The 16,196-nt window shown below is 41.1% G+C and overlaps 1 protein-coding gene across 30 annotated transcripts; it reads right to left on the bottom strand.

Annotated features, from left to right (window-relative positions):
- Window positions 1-275: 275 nt before the first annotated feature.
- Window positions 276-15,360, bottom strand: ZNF211 (zinc finger protein 211). Of its 30 annotated transcripts, none has more exons than XM_063658545.1 (6): window positions 9,595-9,884; window positions 9,125-9,318; window positions 8,969-9,007; window positions 8,094-8,214; window positions 2,981-3,136; window positions 276-2,346 (listed from the first exon to the last, which is right to left on the bottom strand). In XM_063658545.1, the coding sequence occupies exons 2-6, from the start codon at window positions 9,209-9,211 to the stop codon at window positions 869-871; spliced, it is 1,881 nt and encodes a 626-aa protein (XP_063514615.1). In that variant the 5' UTR covers window positions 9,212-9,318; window positions 9,595-9,884; the 3' UTR covers window positions 276-868. The 30 variants fall into 30 exon arrangements, with proteins under 30 accessions (XP_063514615.1, XP_063514619.1, XP_054320572.2 ...); XM_063658549.1 differs by having other exon boundaries at window positions 9,158-9,318; window positions 9,595-9,883; XM_054464597.2 differs by lacking the exons at window positions 8,094-8,214; window positions 9,125-9,318; window positions 9,595-9,884 and adding exons at window positions 8,277-8,403; window positions 12,523-15,360.
- Between the last annotated feature and the right edge of the window lie 836 nt (window positions 15,361-16,196).

The raw sequence follows: 16,196 nt of genomic DNA, 5'->3' as shown, positions 1-16,196 counted from the left end.
GGGTTGTCCTTTGAGCCCACAAAAAATCCTGGCATCCAGTCCACAAATTAAGACCATAAAATCCTGCAGTATTTCCTAGAAGGCCTTGGGCAATAATTCAAATTCGGATTAGGCCAAAACTGGAAAGACAGTTGTATTTTTCCATTATACTGTTGTCTCTGAGGCATACAAATAATATGACACCTCCCTCTCCCTCCAAAGGTATTTACTCTGTAAAGCTGGCAGGGCCCAATTCTGTTTTTGAACCACCTCAAAGAGTGAATCAAACGCCAAAATAAAGGTAGCTTAAATAATAATGGCTTTATTATTGTAAAAAACAAAGCAATGTGAGGCAAGCAGTTCCCAAGTTGGTGACTTAGAGGCTGGAAAAAATCCATGGAGGTGTCACATGAAACCAACATGTCTTGAAAAAGATAGTCCTTCTTGGCAAGCTGCCAACAACACTCATATTGGGTTCTCTGGCACAAAGCTGGGTCAAGTCCATGCCCTAATTTGTCAGAGAGGAAGACTCAAGACTATTCATGATTTCTTCGAGCAAATGGGGAGAAACAGAGGTCTGCTTCCTTGAGCAGGTTCAGGAGGTAAATGATGCACACTGTGTGGACCTCACAGGTGGTAGACATGCTATGGCTTCTGCCTCAGAAACTGTCAGTGACATAAATGGCAAGGGCCATAAATGGCAGGTGAGAAAGTCTAACCCTTTCTAAATGGCACATTAGAAAGTGTAACACACACCTGGAACTTAAGGGGAATCCGCCCATTGTATATCCTTAGATGTTGGAGCTTCCAAATCAGGTACTTGTCTCTCTCACAGGTGTACTCCTTCAGTATAATTACACTAAAAGGAAATTGCATATTCTCAGTACAGCTAAGGCTTTTCTCCAATGTGAACTCTCTGGTGTTGAATGAGGACAGATTTGCAGCCAAAGGATTTCCCACACTGATGGCACTGATAAGGCCTTTTTCCAGTGTGAACTCTCCGGTGTTGAATGAGGCTAGAACTTTGGCTAAAGGATTTCCCACACTCACTGCACTCATAAGGCCTTTCTCCGGTGTGAACTCTCAGGTGTTTAATGAGGTTAGATTTACAGCTAAAGGATTTGCTACATTCACTGCACTCAACAGGCCTTTCTCCAGTGTGAACTCTCTGGTGGTTCTTAAGGTTGGAGCTATGGCTAAAGGATTTCCCACATTCCCCACACACATAAGGCCTTTCCCCTGTGTGGACTTTCCGATGTGAACTGAAGCTGGAGCTTTGCTTAAATGATTTCCCACATTTACTGCACTCATAGGGTCTTTCTCCAGTGTGAAGTCTCCGGTGGTGAATGAGGCTGGAGCTTCGGCTAAAGGATTTTCCACATTCATTGCACTCATGAGGTCTTTCTCCAGTGTGAACTCTCTGGTGGTAAATCAGGCTGAAGTTTTGGCTAAAAGATTTCCCACATTCGCTGCATTCATAAGGCCTTTCTCCAGTGTGAACTCTGCGATGCTGCATGAGGTTGGACCTTTGGCTAAAAGATTTCCCACATTCCCCACATTCATAAGGCCTTTCTCCAGTGTGAACTTTCCTATGGCTATTGAGGCTGTATATCTGACTAAAGGATTTCCCACATTCAGGGCACTCATAAGGCCTTTCTCCAGTATGAACTCTCTGATGTATAATGAAACTGGAGTAGTAGGTAAAGAATTTTCCACATTCATTGCATTCATAAGGCCTTTCTTCACTGTGGACTTTCTGGTGCTGAATGAGGTTACATCTTCGCGTACATGCTTTCCCACATTTACTGCACTCAAAGAGCCCTTCTCTAGTGAGGATTCTCTGGTCCTGAACAATTGTGTCTGTGTGGCTAAAGGCTTTACTGCATTTTCCCCAGTTGTGATGACTTTTTCCACTGTCAAAGGCCACCGCACACTTGTTACTGTTATTTGGCTTCTCCCCTGTTTGAGCGGCCTCTTGATGGAGAAACCTCATGTTGGCCAGGAAGTCTTTCCTGATCTCCCTGCAGGTAAAGGGTTTCTCCGACACATGGACTATGCAGCTCTGTGTAAATGAGGCTGTGTCCACATAACTTCTGAAAGGTGCCTCTTTAATGTGCTGCCTCTGGTGCTGTTGAAGATTTGCACTGATGTAGAATTGTTTTCCACATGTGTGTAGTTTCTGCCCACAGTTTGTTCCTTGGTGTTCAGCCAAGTGCAAAATATCTCTCAAGACCAGGCCACATATTTCACAGGAGTCAGCATTCTGGGAAGATGAACCTTCTTTGGAAGTCCTGAACTGTGGCACTCTTTCTACAGAAATTCTCTGTTCAGAAGGTGTTTCCTCATGTTCCACTCCACGCCAACAACCTAAAGTAAAGAGGTCATGGTAAAGTACTTGTTACCTTTATTAGGAGGAGGCAATGCAATTGCAAATGCACATCAGTTACAGCGAAGAACCAGTATATGAGCCTGTTTTTAGGAAAAGTGAGTTGGGGGTCAGGTTGAGGAAGCAGCTGTTGTGCATTACTGGTCCCTAAGGTTACGGAATAGAGTAGGCCCTCCCAGGTACAGTCCACAAGGCTAAGGTATGGCCCAGGACTAAGAGGCATGTTCTACAATTAATTCCTCTGATAATAGCTTTTAGCAGGATCATATCTGCTGCTGACAAGTGATGCTGTGAAGTGTATGCCCAGGCCCAGGAAAATCTCACTGGAACAGTAACTGGTGTTCAGGGACTATTAAGGGAGATATGCACACTTCAGGACAAAATAATATTAAAGAACGCTACAGAGGGAACAGTGAAAAGAACAGGTAGGATAAGGAGTCCAGAGAGGTGAGGATTAGCGTTAGCTAGAAGTCAAAATAAAAATGACAAGTAGTAGAAATAACAAGTTTGTAAACTGTTAAGAATGAAGAGGGGAAGGTCAAAGTGAAGTGTCTCTGGCAATGGCATCAAGACAAGTCAAATAGGACAGGTTCCTGGTGCAATTTAAACACAGACCTGATGACATGCCTTTTCCCAAGTGCCATTCATGTAGGCCAGGCCCTCTCTGATCCCAACTTGCTGAGGCTGGAGTCATGAACATCCTGTGAAGAACAGAGGGCACTTCCCCTAGCCCTAGTTGAGCAACTACATGAGACCAGGATGATGTAAGTCCTAAGGGAAAGACAGGACATGTGAGCAACTAACACTGGCCCAGAACAACAGGGCACAAAAAAGAACAAGGAAAGTTAAAGAAGTTAAGTTTGTATAAATTCAAGTTACAGTGTTGTAACTTTAGGATGTTAAATGTAATCCCCATGGTAACTATTTTAAAAAAAGAGCTACATAAAGTATACGAAGAACTGGGCGTGGTGGCTCACACCTGTAATCTTAGCACTTTGGGAGGCTGAGGTGAGTGGATCAACTGAGGCCAGGAGTTTGGGACCAGCATGGCCAACATGGTGAAACCCTGTCTCTACTAAAAATACAAAAATTATCTGGGTGTGGTGGTGTGCGTTTGTAATCCTAGGAGGGATTACTCAGGAGGCTGAGGCAGGAGAATCGCTTGAATATGGGAGGCAGAGGTCGCAGTGAGCCGAGATTGCCCCACTGCACTCCAGCCTGGGCGACAGAGCGAGACTCCATTAAAAAAAAAAAAAAAAAAAAAAGTACACAAAGGAAATGACAAGGAATTAAGAAGTTTCACTAAAAAAAAAAAAAAAAAAAGTGAGCCAAACACAAAAGAAGCAGTAATGCAGGAAATTAGGATCAAAAAAGCTATAAGGCTATAAGACACGGGGAAAACAAAGAGCAAAATGATAGAAGTCAGCCCTTCCTTATCAGTGATTACCTTAAACGTAAATGCCTTAAACGCTTCCAACTTTTAGCTTAAACTCTGCCAAAAGACAAAGATTGGCAGAATGGGTTAAAATAAAAACAACCCATGATCCAACTTTATGATGTCTACAAGAGATTCGCTTTAGATCCAAAGATATAAATGAGGTGAAAGTGACAGCCTACAAAAAGATATTCCATGCAAATAGCAGGCAAAAAAGAGTAAGAATGGCTACATTAATATCATACAATAGAGATTTTAAATCAAAAAGGGTAACAAGAGATATAAAAGAATATTATATACTGATAAAAGGTTCAGTAGAGCAAGAAGATATAACATTTATAAACACTTATGCACCTAATAATAGACCATCAAAACACATGAGGCAAAAATGGACAGAATTGAAGGGAGAAATGGATAGTTCTACAATAACAGTTAGAGACATCAATATCTGACTCTCAGCAGTGGATAGAACAATCAGAGAGAAGTGAGAAAACAGAGGACCTAAACAACCAACTAGCTCTAACAAATATATAAAGAGCATTCTACCCAACAACAACAGAATATACATTCCCCTCATGTGCACATAGAACATTCTCCAGGACAGACCATAAATTAAGCCTCATTTGATTTAGACACACGTCATACAAAAGTATCTTCTCCAACCACAGTGGGATGAGGTTGGGAACTCTTAATAGAAGGAAACTAAACAATTTACAAATCTGTAGAAATTAATACAATATTGAACAACCAATGGGGCCATGAAGAAATCAGAAGGGAAACAAATTGGAGATGCAGTAAAAGCAGTACTAAACGGGAAATTTATAGCTATAAACATTAAAAAGAAGAAAGATCTCAACTCAACAATCTATTTTTACAACTTAAGGGATTATAAAAAGAGGAACAAACTAAAACCAAAGCTGGCAGGAAAAAAACAATAAACACTAAAGCCTAGATAAATAAAATAGAGAAGAGAAAAACAATATAAAAAAAATCAACAAAACCAAAAGGTGTTTCTTTGAAAAGGTTATCAAAATTGACAAACCTGGCCGGGTGCAGTGGCTCATGCCTGTAATTCCAGCACTTTGGGAAGCTGAGGCGGGTGGATCACCTGAGGTCAGGAGTTCAAGACCAGCCTGGCCAACATGGTGAAACCCTGTCTCTATTAAAAATACAAAAATTAGCCAGGTGTGGTGACACGTGCCTGTAACCCCAGCTACTCGGAAGGCCAAGGCAAGAGAATTGCTTGAATCCAGGAAGTGGAGGTTGCAGTGAGCCAAGATCACACCACTGCACTCTAGCCTGGGTGTCAGAGCAATACTCTGTCTCAAAAAAAAAAAAAAAAGACAAACCTTAAAGAAAAGCCCTTGACTTGATGGCTTCACAGATGATTTCTATCAACCATTTAACTAAGAACTAATACTTATCCTTTTCAAATTCTCTCAAAAAACTGTAGCATATACACATCTAAACTCATTCTGTATGGCCAGCATTACCCTGATTCCAAATGACACAAAGATTGTCTAAGAAAATAAAACTACAGACCAATATCCTTGATGATTATTAATGCAAAAACCATCAACCAAACATTAGCAAACTGAATTCAACAGCATATTAAAAGGATTATGCACTACGACCAGATAGAATTTATTCCTGGAATGCAAGTTTTGTTCAACAAACAAAAACTGATCAAAGTGGTGGCTTGCACTTGTAATCCCAGCTACTTGGGAGGCAGGAGGATTCTTGAGGCCAGGAGCTTAAGACCAGCCTGTGTAATATAGCAAGACCTCATCTCTAAAAAAATTAAAACGATCATCTCAGCTGATGCACTGAAAGCATCAGACAATATGCAACACTTTTTCGTGGGGAAAACACTCAGGAAACCAGGAATACAGGGAAATTACCTAAACATAATAAAATCCATATGCAAGAAAAAAAAAAAAAACCCACAGCTAAAATTATACTCAACAATGAAAGACTGAAAGATTTTCCTCTAAGATTAAGGACAAGATAAGGATGCCTACTTTTAGCAATTCTGTTCAACATAGCAATTAGGCAAGAAAAAGAAAGAAAAGGGACCAAAATGGGAAAGGAGGAGTAAAATTATCCCTGCTCACAGATGATATACATGGAATACCATAAAGATTCCACTGAAAAACTGTTACAACTAATAAGGAAATTCAGCAAATAAAAGAATATAAATACAACACGCAAAAATCAGTTACGTTTCTATACACTAATGGTAAACAATTTGAAAAGTAAACAATTCCACTTATATCAAAAAGAATAAAACATTAAAGATTAACTTAACTAAATAAGTAAAAGCCTTGTACACTAGAAACTACAAAATATTGCTAAAATGAATTAAATAAAACATTAATAAAAGAAAATAGATCACATGCCTGCTCATAGACTAGAGGGCTCAATATTGTTAAGATGTCTATACTAGCCAAAGTAATCTATAGAAAGTGCGATACCTATCAAAATCCAAATGACGTTATTTTGCAGAAATAAAAAAATCTATCCAAAATTCATCTGAAATATCGAGAGACACAGAATAGCTAAAACAATCTTGAAAAGGATGAAAGTTGGAAGACTCACAGTTCGTAATTTCAAAACTTACTGCAAGGCTATAGAAATTAAAACAGTGTGGTATTCCCATAAAGAAAGACATATAGATCAATGGACTAGAAGAGACCCCAGAAATAAACCCTCAAATATCTGGCCAAATGATTTTTGACTAGGAGAAAGAAGACAGATTTTTCAACACATGATGCTAGGAAAACTGGATATCTACACGTGAAAGAATGAAGTTGGTCCCTTACCTGACACCACATATAAAAATTAATTCAAAACAGATCAAAGATCTGAATGTAAGCACTAAAACTATAAAAGTCTTAAAACAAGGAAAAAGCTTCACGACATGGGACTTGTTAATGATTCCTTGGATATGATATAAAAAGCATAGACAATAAAAGTAAAACTGAATTCATCAAAATGAGAAACTTGTACATCAAAGGATCCTATCAACACACTAAAAGTGTAACCCACAAAATAAGAGAAAACATTTGCAAGTCACATATCTGATAAGGGAATATCTAGAACACACAGATAACTCTTAAAGCTCAATAAAAAATTATATTTAATACTTCTAATTATAATTAATAAAACCTAATTTAAAAATAGACAAAGGACTTGAATAAGCAATATCATTTGAAGATATACAAATAGCCAATCAGCACATGAATCGATGCTCAATATCAGTAATCTGCAAATCACAACCACAATGAGATATCACCTCACACCAATTTGGATGACTTATCAAAAAAATCAGAAAATAACAAGTGATGGTGAGGGTGTGAAGAAACTGGAACCTTTGTCAGCTGCTTGTGGGAATGTAAAACGGTGCAGCTGCTATGAAAAACAATTTTAGTGGTTCCTTAAAAATTAAAAATAATTACCTTATGATCCAGAAATTCTACTTTTGGGCCAATACCCAAAAGAATTGAAAGCAAGGACACAAATACGTATCTGTACACCCATGTTCACGTAATATTCACAACAGCCAGAAGGTGAAAACAACCTGTGTCCACTGATGAAGGAATGGATAAACAAACTGTAATACATACAAAAGAATATTATTCAGCCTTAAAAAGAAGCAATTCTGATATATATTACAACATGGATGAACCTTGAAAATATTATGCTAAGTGAAGTAAGCCAGATAGAAAAGAACAAATATTTTGTGATCCCACTCATATGAAGTACTTACAGTAGACAAATTCATACAGACCAAAAGTAAAATGGTGGTTGCCAGGGGATGGGAAGAGTTATTATTTAATGAGTACAAAGTTTCAGTTTTATAAGATGAAAAAGTACTATAGAAGGATGGCGGTGATGGTTGCACAACAATGTGAATGTACTAAATGCTGCTGAACTATATACTTGAAAATGATTAAAATGGTAAATTTTGTTATATATATTTTACAACTAAAAACAAAGAAAAACACCTTGAAGGAGATTTCTATAAGAACAGTCTGTGTAGTGTCTCTGTGGCGCAATTCGTTAGAGCGTTCTGCTGTTAATGGAAAGGTTGGTGGTTGAAGAACAGTCTGTGTAAATAGTGACAATGTCAGTGACTACATTTCATGTTACAGTCAAGCACAAATAAATGTTAGGTACATGAAGGGAGGGAAAACTGGGTGCCATAGATCTAGAAAGTCACCAGACAGGGAAAAGGCAAGTCAGGTGGGATCTATTAGGCTTACTGTAAGACTACTGATCCCAAATCCTTACCCAAGATGCTTTTGGGCTGGGACGATAAGGGAAGTAGGCTTGCACTCAGTCCACAACATCTACCCAGGGAACTGGGGAAGGAGGCAGTGCCTATGGTCCAGATATGAGGAAAGAGCTGCTCCTGAGGAAAAGGAGAAACAGAGAGCCTAGTCCAGGGCACAAGGGTGAGTATGAGGGCCTTACCCAGGGAGGATGTAAGTGCAAAGTTCTCCAGCATCACACTGAAGTACAGGTGTTTCTGAGTCTCATCAAGGAGATCCCATTCCTCCCAGGAGAAGTACACGGCCACATCTTCAAAGGTCACACTTCCCTAGCATAATAGGGATTGATGAAACCATGAACAGTCTCACTTTGGAAGACTCAAAATCCATGTCCCCATACATTCTCCTCCCAAGATCCCCAAGTCAGAAGAGACACCAGACCTTGGTGTCATTGATCCCTGCTGTCTCTTCACATTCCCATTAGTCACTGTGTTCATTCTGTTTTCCACTCTGTATCCTGTCAACACTTGGATTAGATAAATCTCCCTCCTCTGATCCCAAACTCCAACTTCCTCACAACAGATGCCAAACTTCAAAGAAATAAAGGAAACCTGCAGTTCCCTGAACCAGCTCAGCCTCACCTCCAAGGAGTTCCAAAAGCTGGTACCTACCTGTTCCTATCAAATTTTCACCCCTCTTTCCATTGGCTGCTCCAAATGGAAACGTTGGCCTGGACTCAGGATCCTGAGCTCAGGGATTCTCCCGGGTTCCCAAACCAAAGGCTGAGAGAATGGTAGGTGAGTCCCATGACACCACAAATCTAAACAAAATATCTGTCTGGGGAGGGAGGAGGGACATTCCAGACCAGTGAGGGGCTGAGATACCTCCACTTACCTGTGTAAGTCTGAAAAGCACCTCTGTAGCTATGGGAACCTGTGGAAAGACGCAGGCCTCAGAGGAATGTGATCATGGCAGTGCTCCATGGGCACAGGCCTTCTCTGTACCCTTGCCCCGGCCCAGAGCCACGTAACTTTGGGTCGACTGTCTAACCTGTGCGCCTCGGTCCTTAGTGCTGCCTCTCACCAGTTGTGTGGCCTTGGAAAAATATTCAGCCTCCCTCTGCCTCAACGTCCTCATTCATCTCTAAAGTCTTTTCTTCCACTGAACAGCCTGCAGAGGATTTTTCAAATTCTAACTCAGATGGTGTCTCTCGTTTGCGAAAGCTCTCTATGGCTCCCACGGCCCTAAGAATAAAGGTAGATCTCTCTCAAACTTTGTTCCCTGCAGTAACAATGTGGAGCCCAGGTTCCTGAATGCCCCCTTCTCGGTCGCCCGTCCAAGCTCTGCACGCGCCGGTCCTGTCCCTTGTACCCCTGCCCACCACATCGGATGTCAGAAATAGGGGCCCCACCCACGAGCCTCAGTGTCCCCGACCCTGTGCTACAGAGACGTGAGCTGGTGCCCCTCACTGGGGACTTAAGAATCTCGGCCGGGGGAGGCCCGGAGATAGCAGCGCTCACCGAAGCCGGGTCCCTCAGTACGGTCGCCATCCGAGTCTGTGGGCGGAGCTGGACCGGGAGCTGCGGGAGACCCGGGGAGAACCCGAGCACCGCTATCCCCAGGCCGGCCTCGCGGGCGGCTCTGCCCCCGACCCTCAGACCTGATTCTCGCGGCTTCACGGTCCGTCACTTCGATCCGGATGCAGCACACCAAAGCGGCTGACGGATAGAACAGACCTCAGGGCAGCCAAAATGACCGCTGCGAAGACGCCAGATGTCCCGCCCTGAGGGGGCGGGGTACACCCACACGGAAATGCCCCTGTCTTGAATTTTCATTGGATCAAAGTACTGCCGCTCGACGCAAGGCTTTCTGGGTAATGTAGTCTCCCCAAGGCTGCGACGGAGGGCGCCTTGTGTGCAGACAGCTGGGAGCGCTAGGAAGCTGCGTCTGCCGCACTCCAGGGCGACTGAGTGGCTTCGGTGTTTGAGGTCTTAAGTAGGTTGACACTTGAACAACACAGGTTTGAGCTGTGCGGGTCCATTTACACGTAGGTGTTTTTTTTTTTTTTCCAATAAACGTTACTTCGAGTGTGCTCCTTTTCTTACCTCTTCCAGCTCCCCGACCTCTTGCCCCAGAGAGAGCAAGACCAGCCCCTCTTCATTCTCTTGCCCAGCATGAAGAACACAAGGATGAAGACCTTTATGATGATCCACTTCCATTTAATGATTAGTAAATGTATTTTCCCTTCCGTATTCTTTTATTTTCCTTTTTTCAATTGGGTGGAATATCAACGAGCCTCTTATACTTTTCCTGATACCCTTTCTCTAGTCTGTTTTAGTATAAGTATAGTTCTTATACGAAAATATATATAATGCATATATCATACAAAATGCATATATCATATATGTTATGCATATATCATGCATATATCATACAAAATGTGTTAATCAACTGGGAGTTTATGTAATTCATAAGGCTTCTGGGCAACTTCATAAGGCTTCCGGGCAACAGTTGGCTATTAGTAGTAAAGGTCTAGGGGAGTCAAAAGTAATACAAGCATTTTCAATTCCGCGGGGGTCGGTATCCCTGACCCCTGCGTCGTTTAAGGGTCAGCTGTATATCAGTCTCTAGTGTAGAGGTTCACTTCAGTATTTAGACATCATTTCAGATTCCATGCAGCCCACCTCAGCAGATCTCCACTGGTAGCGGGAAGCGAAAAAACGTTATCTTATTGCTCTTCAAATGCATGCAGCCTGAAGTGTTAAAGTCACTTTTCGTAGGTTTTGTCAGGGACAAGACACCAGACAGGGCTATGATGGGAAGATAGAGGAGGGATAGTGGGCAGCCCTGAAGCCAACAGACAAGGAAAGTTCCCTGCTTCTGGTGCCCCCAGAAAACGCTCTCCTGCCTGCAAAGTCAGTTTTGTTCATAAAACATGAAGCTTTAATACATAAATGTTCATTTTCCTTGTATAATCAAAACATTTAATTTTTTTTTTGAGACAGGGTCTCACTCTGTTGTCCAGGCTGGAGTACAGTGGAACAATCATAGCTCATTACAGCCTCCACCTCCTGGGCTCAAGTGATCCTCCCACCTCAGCCTCTTGAGTAGCTGGGACTACAAGCACACCACCACACCTGGCTAGTTAAAAAAAAAAAATTATTGTAGGAATGGGGTCTCCCTATAGGGCCCAGGCTAGTCTCAAACTCCTAGGGCCATGCAATCTTCTTGCCTCAGCCTCCCAAACTGCTGAGATTACAAGCATGAGTCACCATGCCCAGCCAAAAGTTTTTAATGCATAAAATATCAAATTATTATCATTATTTTAAACAGGGCCTCACTCCGTCGCCCAGAAAGTTTATATGATTTTAAGGTACATATATGCACATTGTTAAATGTACACATATACATTTTATATATATTAGATAGATCAAATTTTACATTTCACAATAAAAATGATCCTTTAGGACAAATTAATACCAGTAAAATAAAATAAAATTAAAAGTTGCAAAATGATTTTATCAAATATATAATGTATTTGTTTACACATTTACTACAAAAATTTATAAGTGGAATGACTACTATTGTACATCTGGTTAGATCTCACAATGGGCTTGTCATTGTTTTTAGGAAAAAGGTTAGAGTTCTTGGCTGGGCCTATATTACAGAACCAACCATTACATATTGCTTCACCTCCTACCATATATCTCCTCTACATCCCACACATGCTGGATTTCCTCAGATCCCTGAAAGCTGTGTGTGCATTCACATGCAGGGATCTTTCCAGGTTGCCTTTTTCCTACCTGAGACTGCTGAATCCTATTATGCTTTGAAAATTCATACTTTCAGGTAATCAACTGAAAAACTAGTGAAAAATGACATAACTGGCTGGGCACAGTGGCTCACACCTGTAATCCCAGCACTTTGGGAGGCCGAGGTGGGTGAATCACCTAAGGTCAGGAGTTCAAGACCAGCCTGGCCAACATGGGGAAACCCGGTCTCCACTAAAAATTCCAAAATTAGTCGGGCGTGGTGGTGGCACCTGTAATCCCAGTTACTCAGGAGGCTGAGGCAGGAGAATCAGAATCACTTGAACCTGGGAAGTGAAGGTTGCAGTGAGTCGAGATCCCACCACTGCACTCCAGCCTGGGTGACAGAGCGAGACTCTGTCTCCAAAAAAAAAAGGACACAACTCTTTATGTCCAAATTCAATGTTTCCATCCATTGCACGTACTCAAAACTTCCCAGTACTCCTCATGAGGTAATGAAGCATAGGTTAAGTAAGTTTTGTATAATTGTGTAAATTTTTCAGGGCTGGGTTTGGTGGCTTATGCCTGTAATCCCAGCACTTTGGAAGGCTGAGGCAGGTGGATCACAAGGTCAAGAGATCAAGACCATCCTGGCAAACATGGTGAAACTCTGTCTCTACTAAAAAATACAAAAATTACCTGGGCGTGGTGGCGCACGCCTGTAGTCCCAGCTTGGGAGGCTGAGGCAGGAGAATCGCTTGAATCCAGGAGGTGGAGGTTGCAGTGAGCTGAGATCATGCCACGACACTCCAGCCTAGTGACAGTGCGAGACTCCGTTTCAAAAAGAAAAAAGAAAAAAAAGAAACATCTTGATTAAAAAACGAAATGGGCAAAGACTTTAGGTTTAGACACCTCACCAGAGAAGATACACAGATGGCAAATAAGTGTATGAAAAGATAATCCCCATCATATGTCATCAGGGAAGTGAAAATTAAAACAGCACTGAGATACCACTACACATCTATTAGAATGAACAACCTCTGTAACACTGACAACTGCAAATGGTTGAGAAAATGTACAGCAACAGGAGCTCTCATTGCTGATGGGAATGCAAAGTTGTACAGCCACTTTGAAATGGAGTTTGGTGGTTTCTTACAAAACTAAACACATTTTTACCATACAATGCGGTAACCATATTTTTCAGAATTTATCCATATGAGTGGAAAATTTATGTCCACACAAAAACCTGTACATGTATGTGTATAGCAGTTTTATCCAAAATTGGCATACCTTGGAAGCAACAAAAATGTCCTTCAGTAAGTGAATGGATTAGAAACTGTAGTATATTGCCGGGCGCGGTGGCTCACGCCTGTAATCCCAGCACTTTGGGAGACCGAGGTGGGCGGATCATGAGGTCAGGAGATCGAGACCATCCTGGCTAACATGGTGAAACCCCATCTCTACTAAAAATACAAAAAAAAAAAATTAGCCGGGCATGGTGATGGGCACCTGTAGTCCCAGCTATTCGAGAGGCTGAGGTAGGAGAGTGGCGTGAACCCGGGAGGTGGAGGTTGCAGTGAGCCGAGATCATGTCACTGCACTCCAGCCTGGGCGACAGAGCAAGACTCCGTCTCAAAAAAAAAAAAAAAAAAAGAAAGAAAGAAACAAAAGAAACTGTAGTATATCTAGACAATGGAACACTACTCAATGCTGAAGGTAAATGAATCTTCAAGACGTGAAAAAACATGGAGGTACCTTGTATGCATACCACTAAATGAAAGAGGCCAATCTGAAAAGGCAATATGCTGTATGATTCCAATTAATGACATTTGAGAAAAGGTAAAAGTATGAAAGAGTAAAAAGATCAGTGGTTGCTGGGGGTTTAGAAGGGTAGGAGGGATGAATTTGTGGAGCACAGAGGATTAGTAACTATTTTATATGACACTCTAATAGTGGACATGTGTCATTGTACCTTTGTCCAAACACATAGAATGTGCAACACTAAGAGTGAACCCTAATGTAAAGTAGGGACTTTGGATGATAATGATGTGTCAGTGTAGGTTTATAATTGTTACAAATGTGCCACTCCGGTTGGGGTGGGGGGGTGCTATGCATATGTAGGTACAGGGAGTATATGGAATATCTCTTTACCTTCCCCTTAATTTTACTGCAAACCTAAAAGTGCTCTTAAAAACCTAGTAATAAAAAAGATTGTGTCAGCACCATAAGGCAGGGTGGGAAAAAAAGATAAATTTCAAAAAAAAAAAATTGTGGCTGCCTCAGAGCCATATTCTGCATCCTCTTGAAAGATAGTTGGGGATCAAAATTTTCCCCATAGGTGAAGTCACAAGTGACATACCTTGTAAACCTTTTTATGGGGAGGAATAAGTATCCAAAGAACAAGTATTTCACAAGACAGCACTCCATGACCTGGCAATGTGATCAAGGGCAAGGAAGAATATGTTTGAGAAGACAGTTGACAAGGAGGTCTGAGATAATGGCATGTGAATGGATACATGGGTAATTGTGCACATTGGGGAGATTTTTGATGGTATAAAAACCATCACCAGTCACTCTTGAATTGTGCTTTGACCACATGATTTGTTTCACTTCCAGGCAAGCTCCTGCTTTTTGGACACTGTACTGGCTATTTCTTTTCCATAGCACATTTTCCCTGTGTTTACAAATCACTCTCTCTGCTCTGCTTTAAATATATGCTCAAATATTATCTCCACTATAAGGACAACCCTGACTATAGAAATTTACTATAGAAATTCTACCTACTTCACGTTTATTACTTGGTGCTGGTATTCTGATATTTTCCATAGAATCTGTCTCTTTATAACTTAGTGTATATTTTCCAATATTTTCTTTATTATTTCCAGACCACATCTCTTAATTTGAATAAAGCCTACTTGAGAATACGTTTCTTTGTAGGTTGTTCACTGCTGTAAATACAAATCTAGATGAGCCTCTGAACCAGATAAGATGTTGAGTAATGCTTTCCCTCAACTGTTTCACCTTTGTACTCTCACTCTCTTTTTACTATTTCTTTCCTTCCAAGTTTGTTATTCCTCACCATTCATATGAATGAAAAAATGTCACACTCTGTAGAAATAAGAATTTTGGCTGGGCGCGGTGGCTCACGACTGTAATCCCAGAACGTTGGGAGGCCGAGGCGGGCGGATCACCTGAGGTCAGGAGTTCAAAACCAGCCTGGCCAACATGGCAAAACCCCGTTGCTACTAAAAATACAAAAATTAGCCGGGCGCGGTGGTGGGCGCCTGTAATCCCAGCTACTTGGGAGGCTGAGGCAGAAGAATTGTTTGAACCTGGGAGGCGGAGGTTGCAGTGAGCAGAGATCGCGCCATTGCACTCCAGCCTGGGCGACAGAGCAAGACATCTCAAAAAAAAAAAAAAAGAATTTTATAGGAGCCAAGATTCCAGCATAGCCAAGGGTTCAACTTACATGTCTCATGTCTTAGAACTGTTTCCTCTATTTACCTTTATTTGTTCCCATTTCACAGATATTTTTCTCTTTTAGGTATGATGTCATTCTAAATGGATAACTCCAGTAATTAATGTTAATAACTCTCCACAATTTTCTAACTTCAAAAATATTTTTCAGAGATTATCTCCAATCCTCTTGGAGACACTGTCACTGCAATGACAGGTGGAAGAATAAAATGACCATCATTTCCCAGCAAGGAGATGAGGTCATGGAATCCCAAACCTTATTCTCAGAGTTCAGATGCCCATGCCAAAAACTGATGCTACTTTCCTAGTAGCAAATACCAGTTTGGTAAGTAACCACTATTTCTACATAAATGTCATATTCTTCAAAAAGTAGACTATATCTTGGAGAATCCAGTAAGAAATGTTATATAAAAAATTGTAATTTTGAGGTTTAGAATACAAATACTCAGAAGGAACATACTATGAGGGACTCAGAAGCATAGACCACCTCATGCATTTGCTTTAGTGCCCCTAGAATCTCTATTCCATATTTTCTCTTATAACCTGTCTGGATTAGCCTCCATTTCATCCCTGACCAAATACTCTGAACTTCACACAATCACTCAAAGAGTTTATTTGCCTGTGAAGTGAAGAGCAATAAGACAATTTGTTTTACTCACAACTACTGAGTGGACATTTGGCATCTCTGTAGCAATTAATTGGAAATAAATATTTTTGCTTTTTTTAAAACCATGATTTCAAAATAGAATCTGTAGGGGTATTTCACTAAAGATTCTCAGACACCTGCAAGACCAAACATTCTTTCTAATTTAGTGTAAGAAAAATATTTGTAAAAAGTTGTAAGTTACAAATAGATAATCCTGAATATAAGGACTCTGAAGCAGATTTGAAAGCAT

This window comes from Pongo pygmaeus, chromosome 20, assembly GCF_028885625.2.
Source record: "Pongo pygmaeus isolate AG05252 chromosome 20, NHGRI_mPonPyg2-v2.0_pri, whole genome shotgun sequence".
In the NCBI taxonomy this organism is placed as follows: Eukaryota; Metazoa; Chordata; class Mammalia; order Primates; family Hominidae; genus Pongo; species Pongo pygmaeus.
The sequence above is the reverse complement of the archived record's forward strand: the minus strand, read 5'-3'. Positions and strand labels throughout refer to the sequence as shown.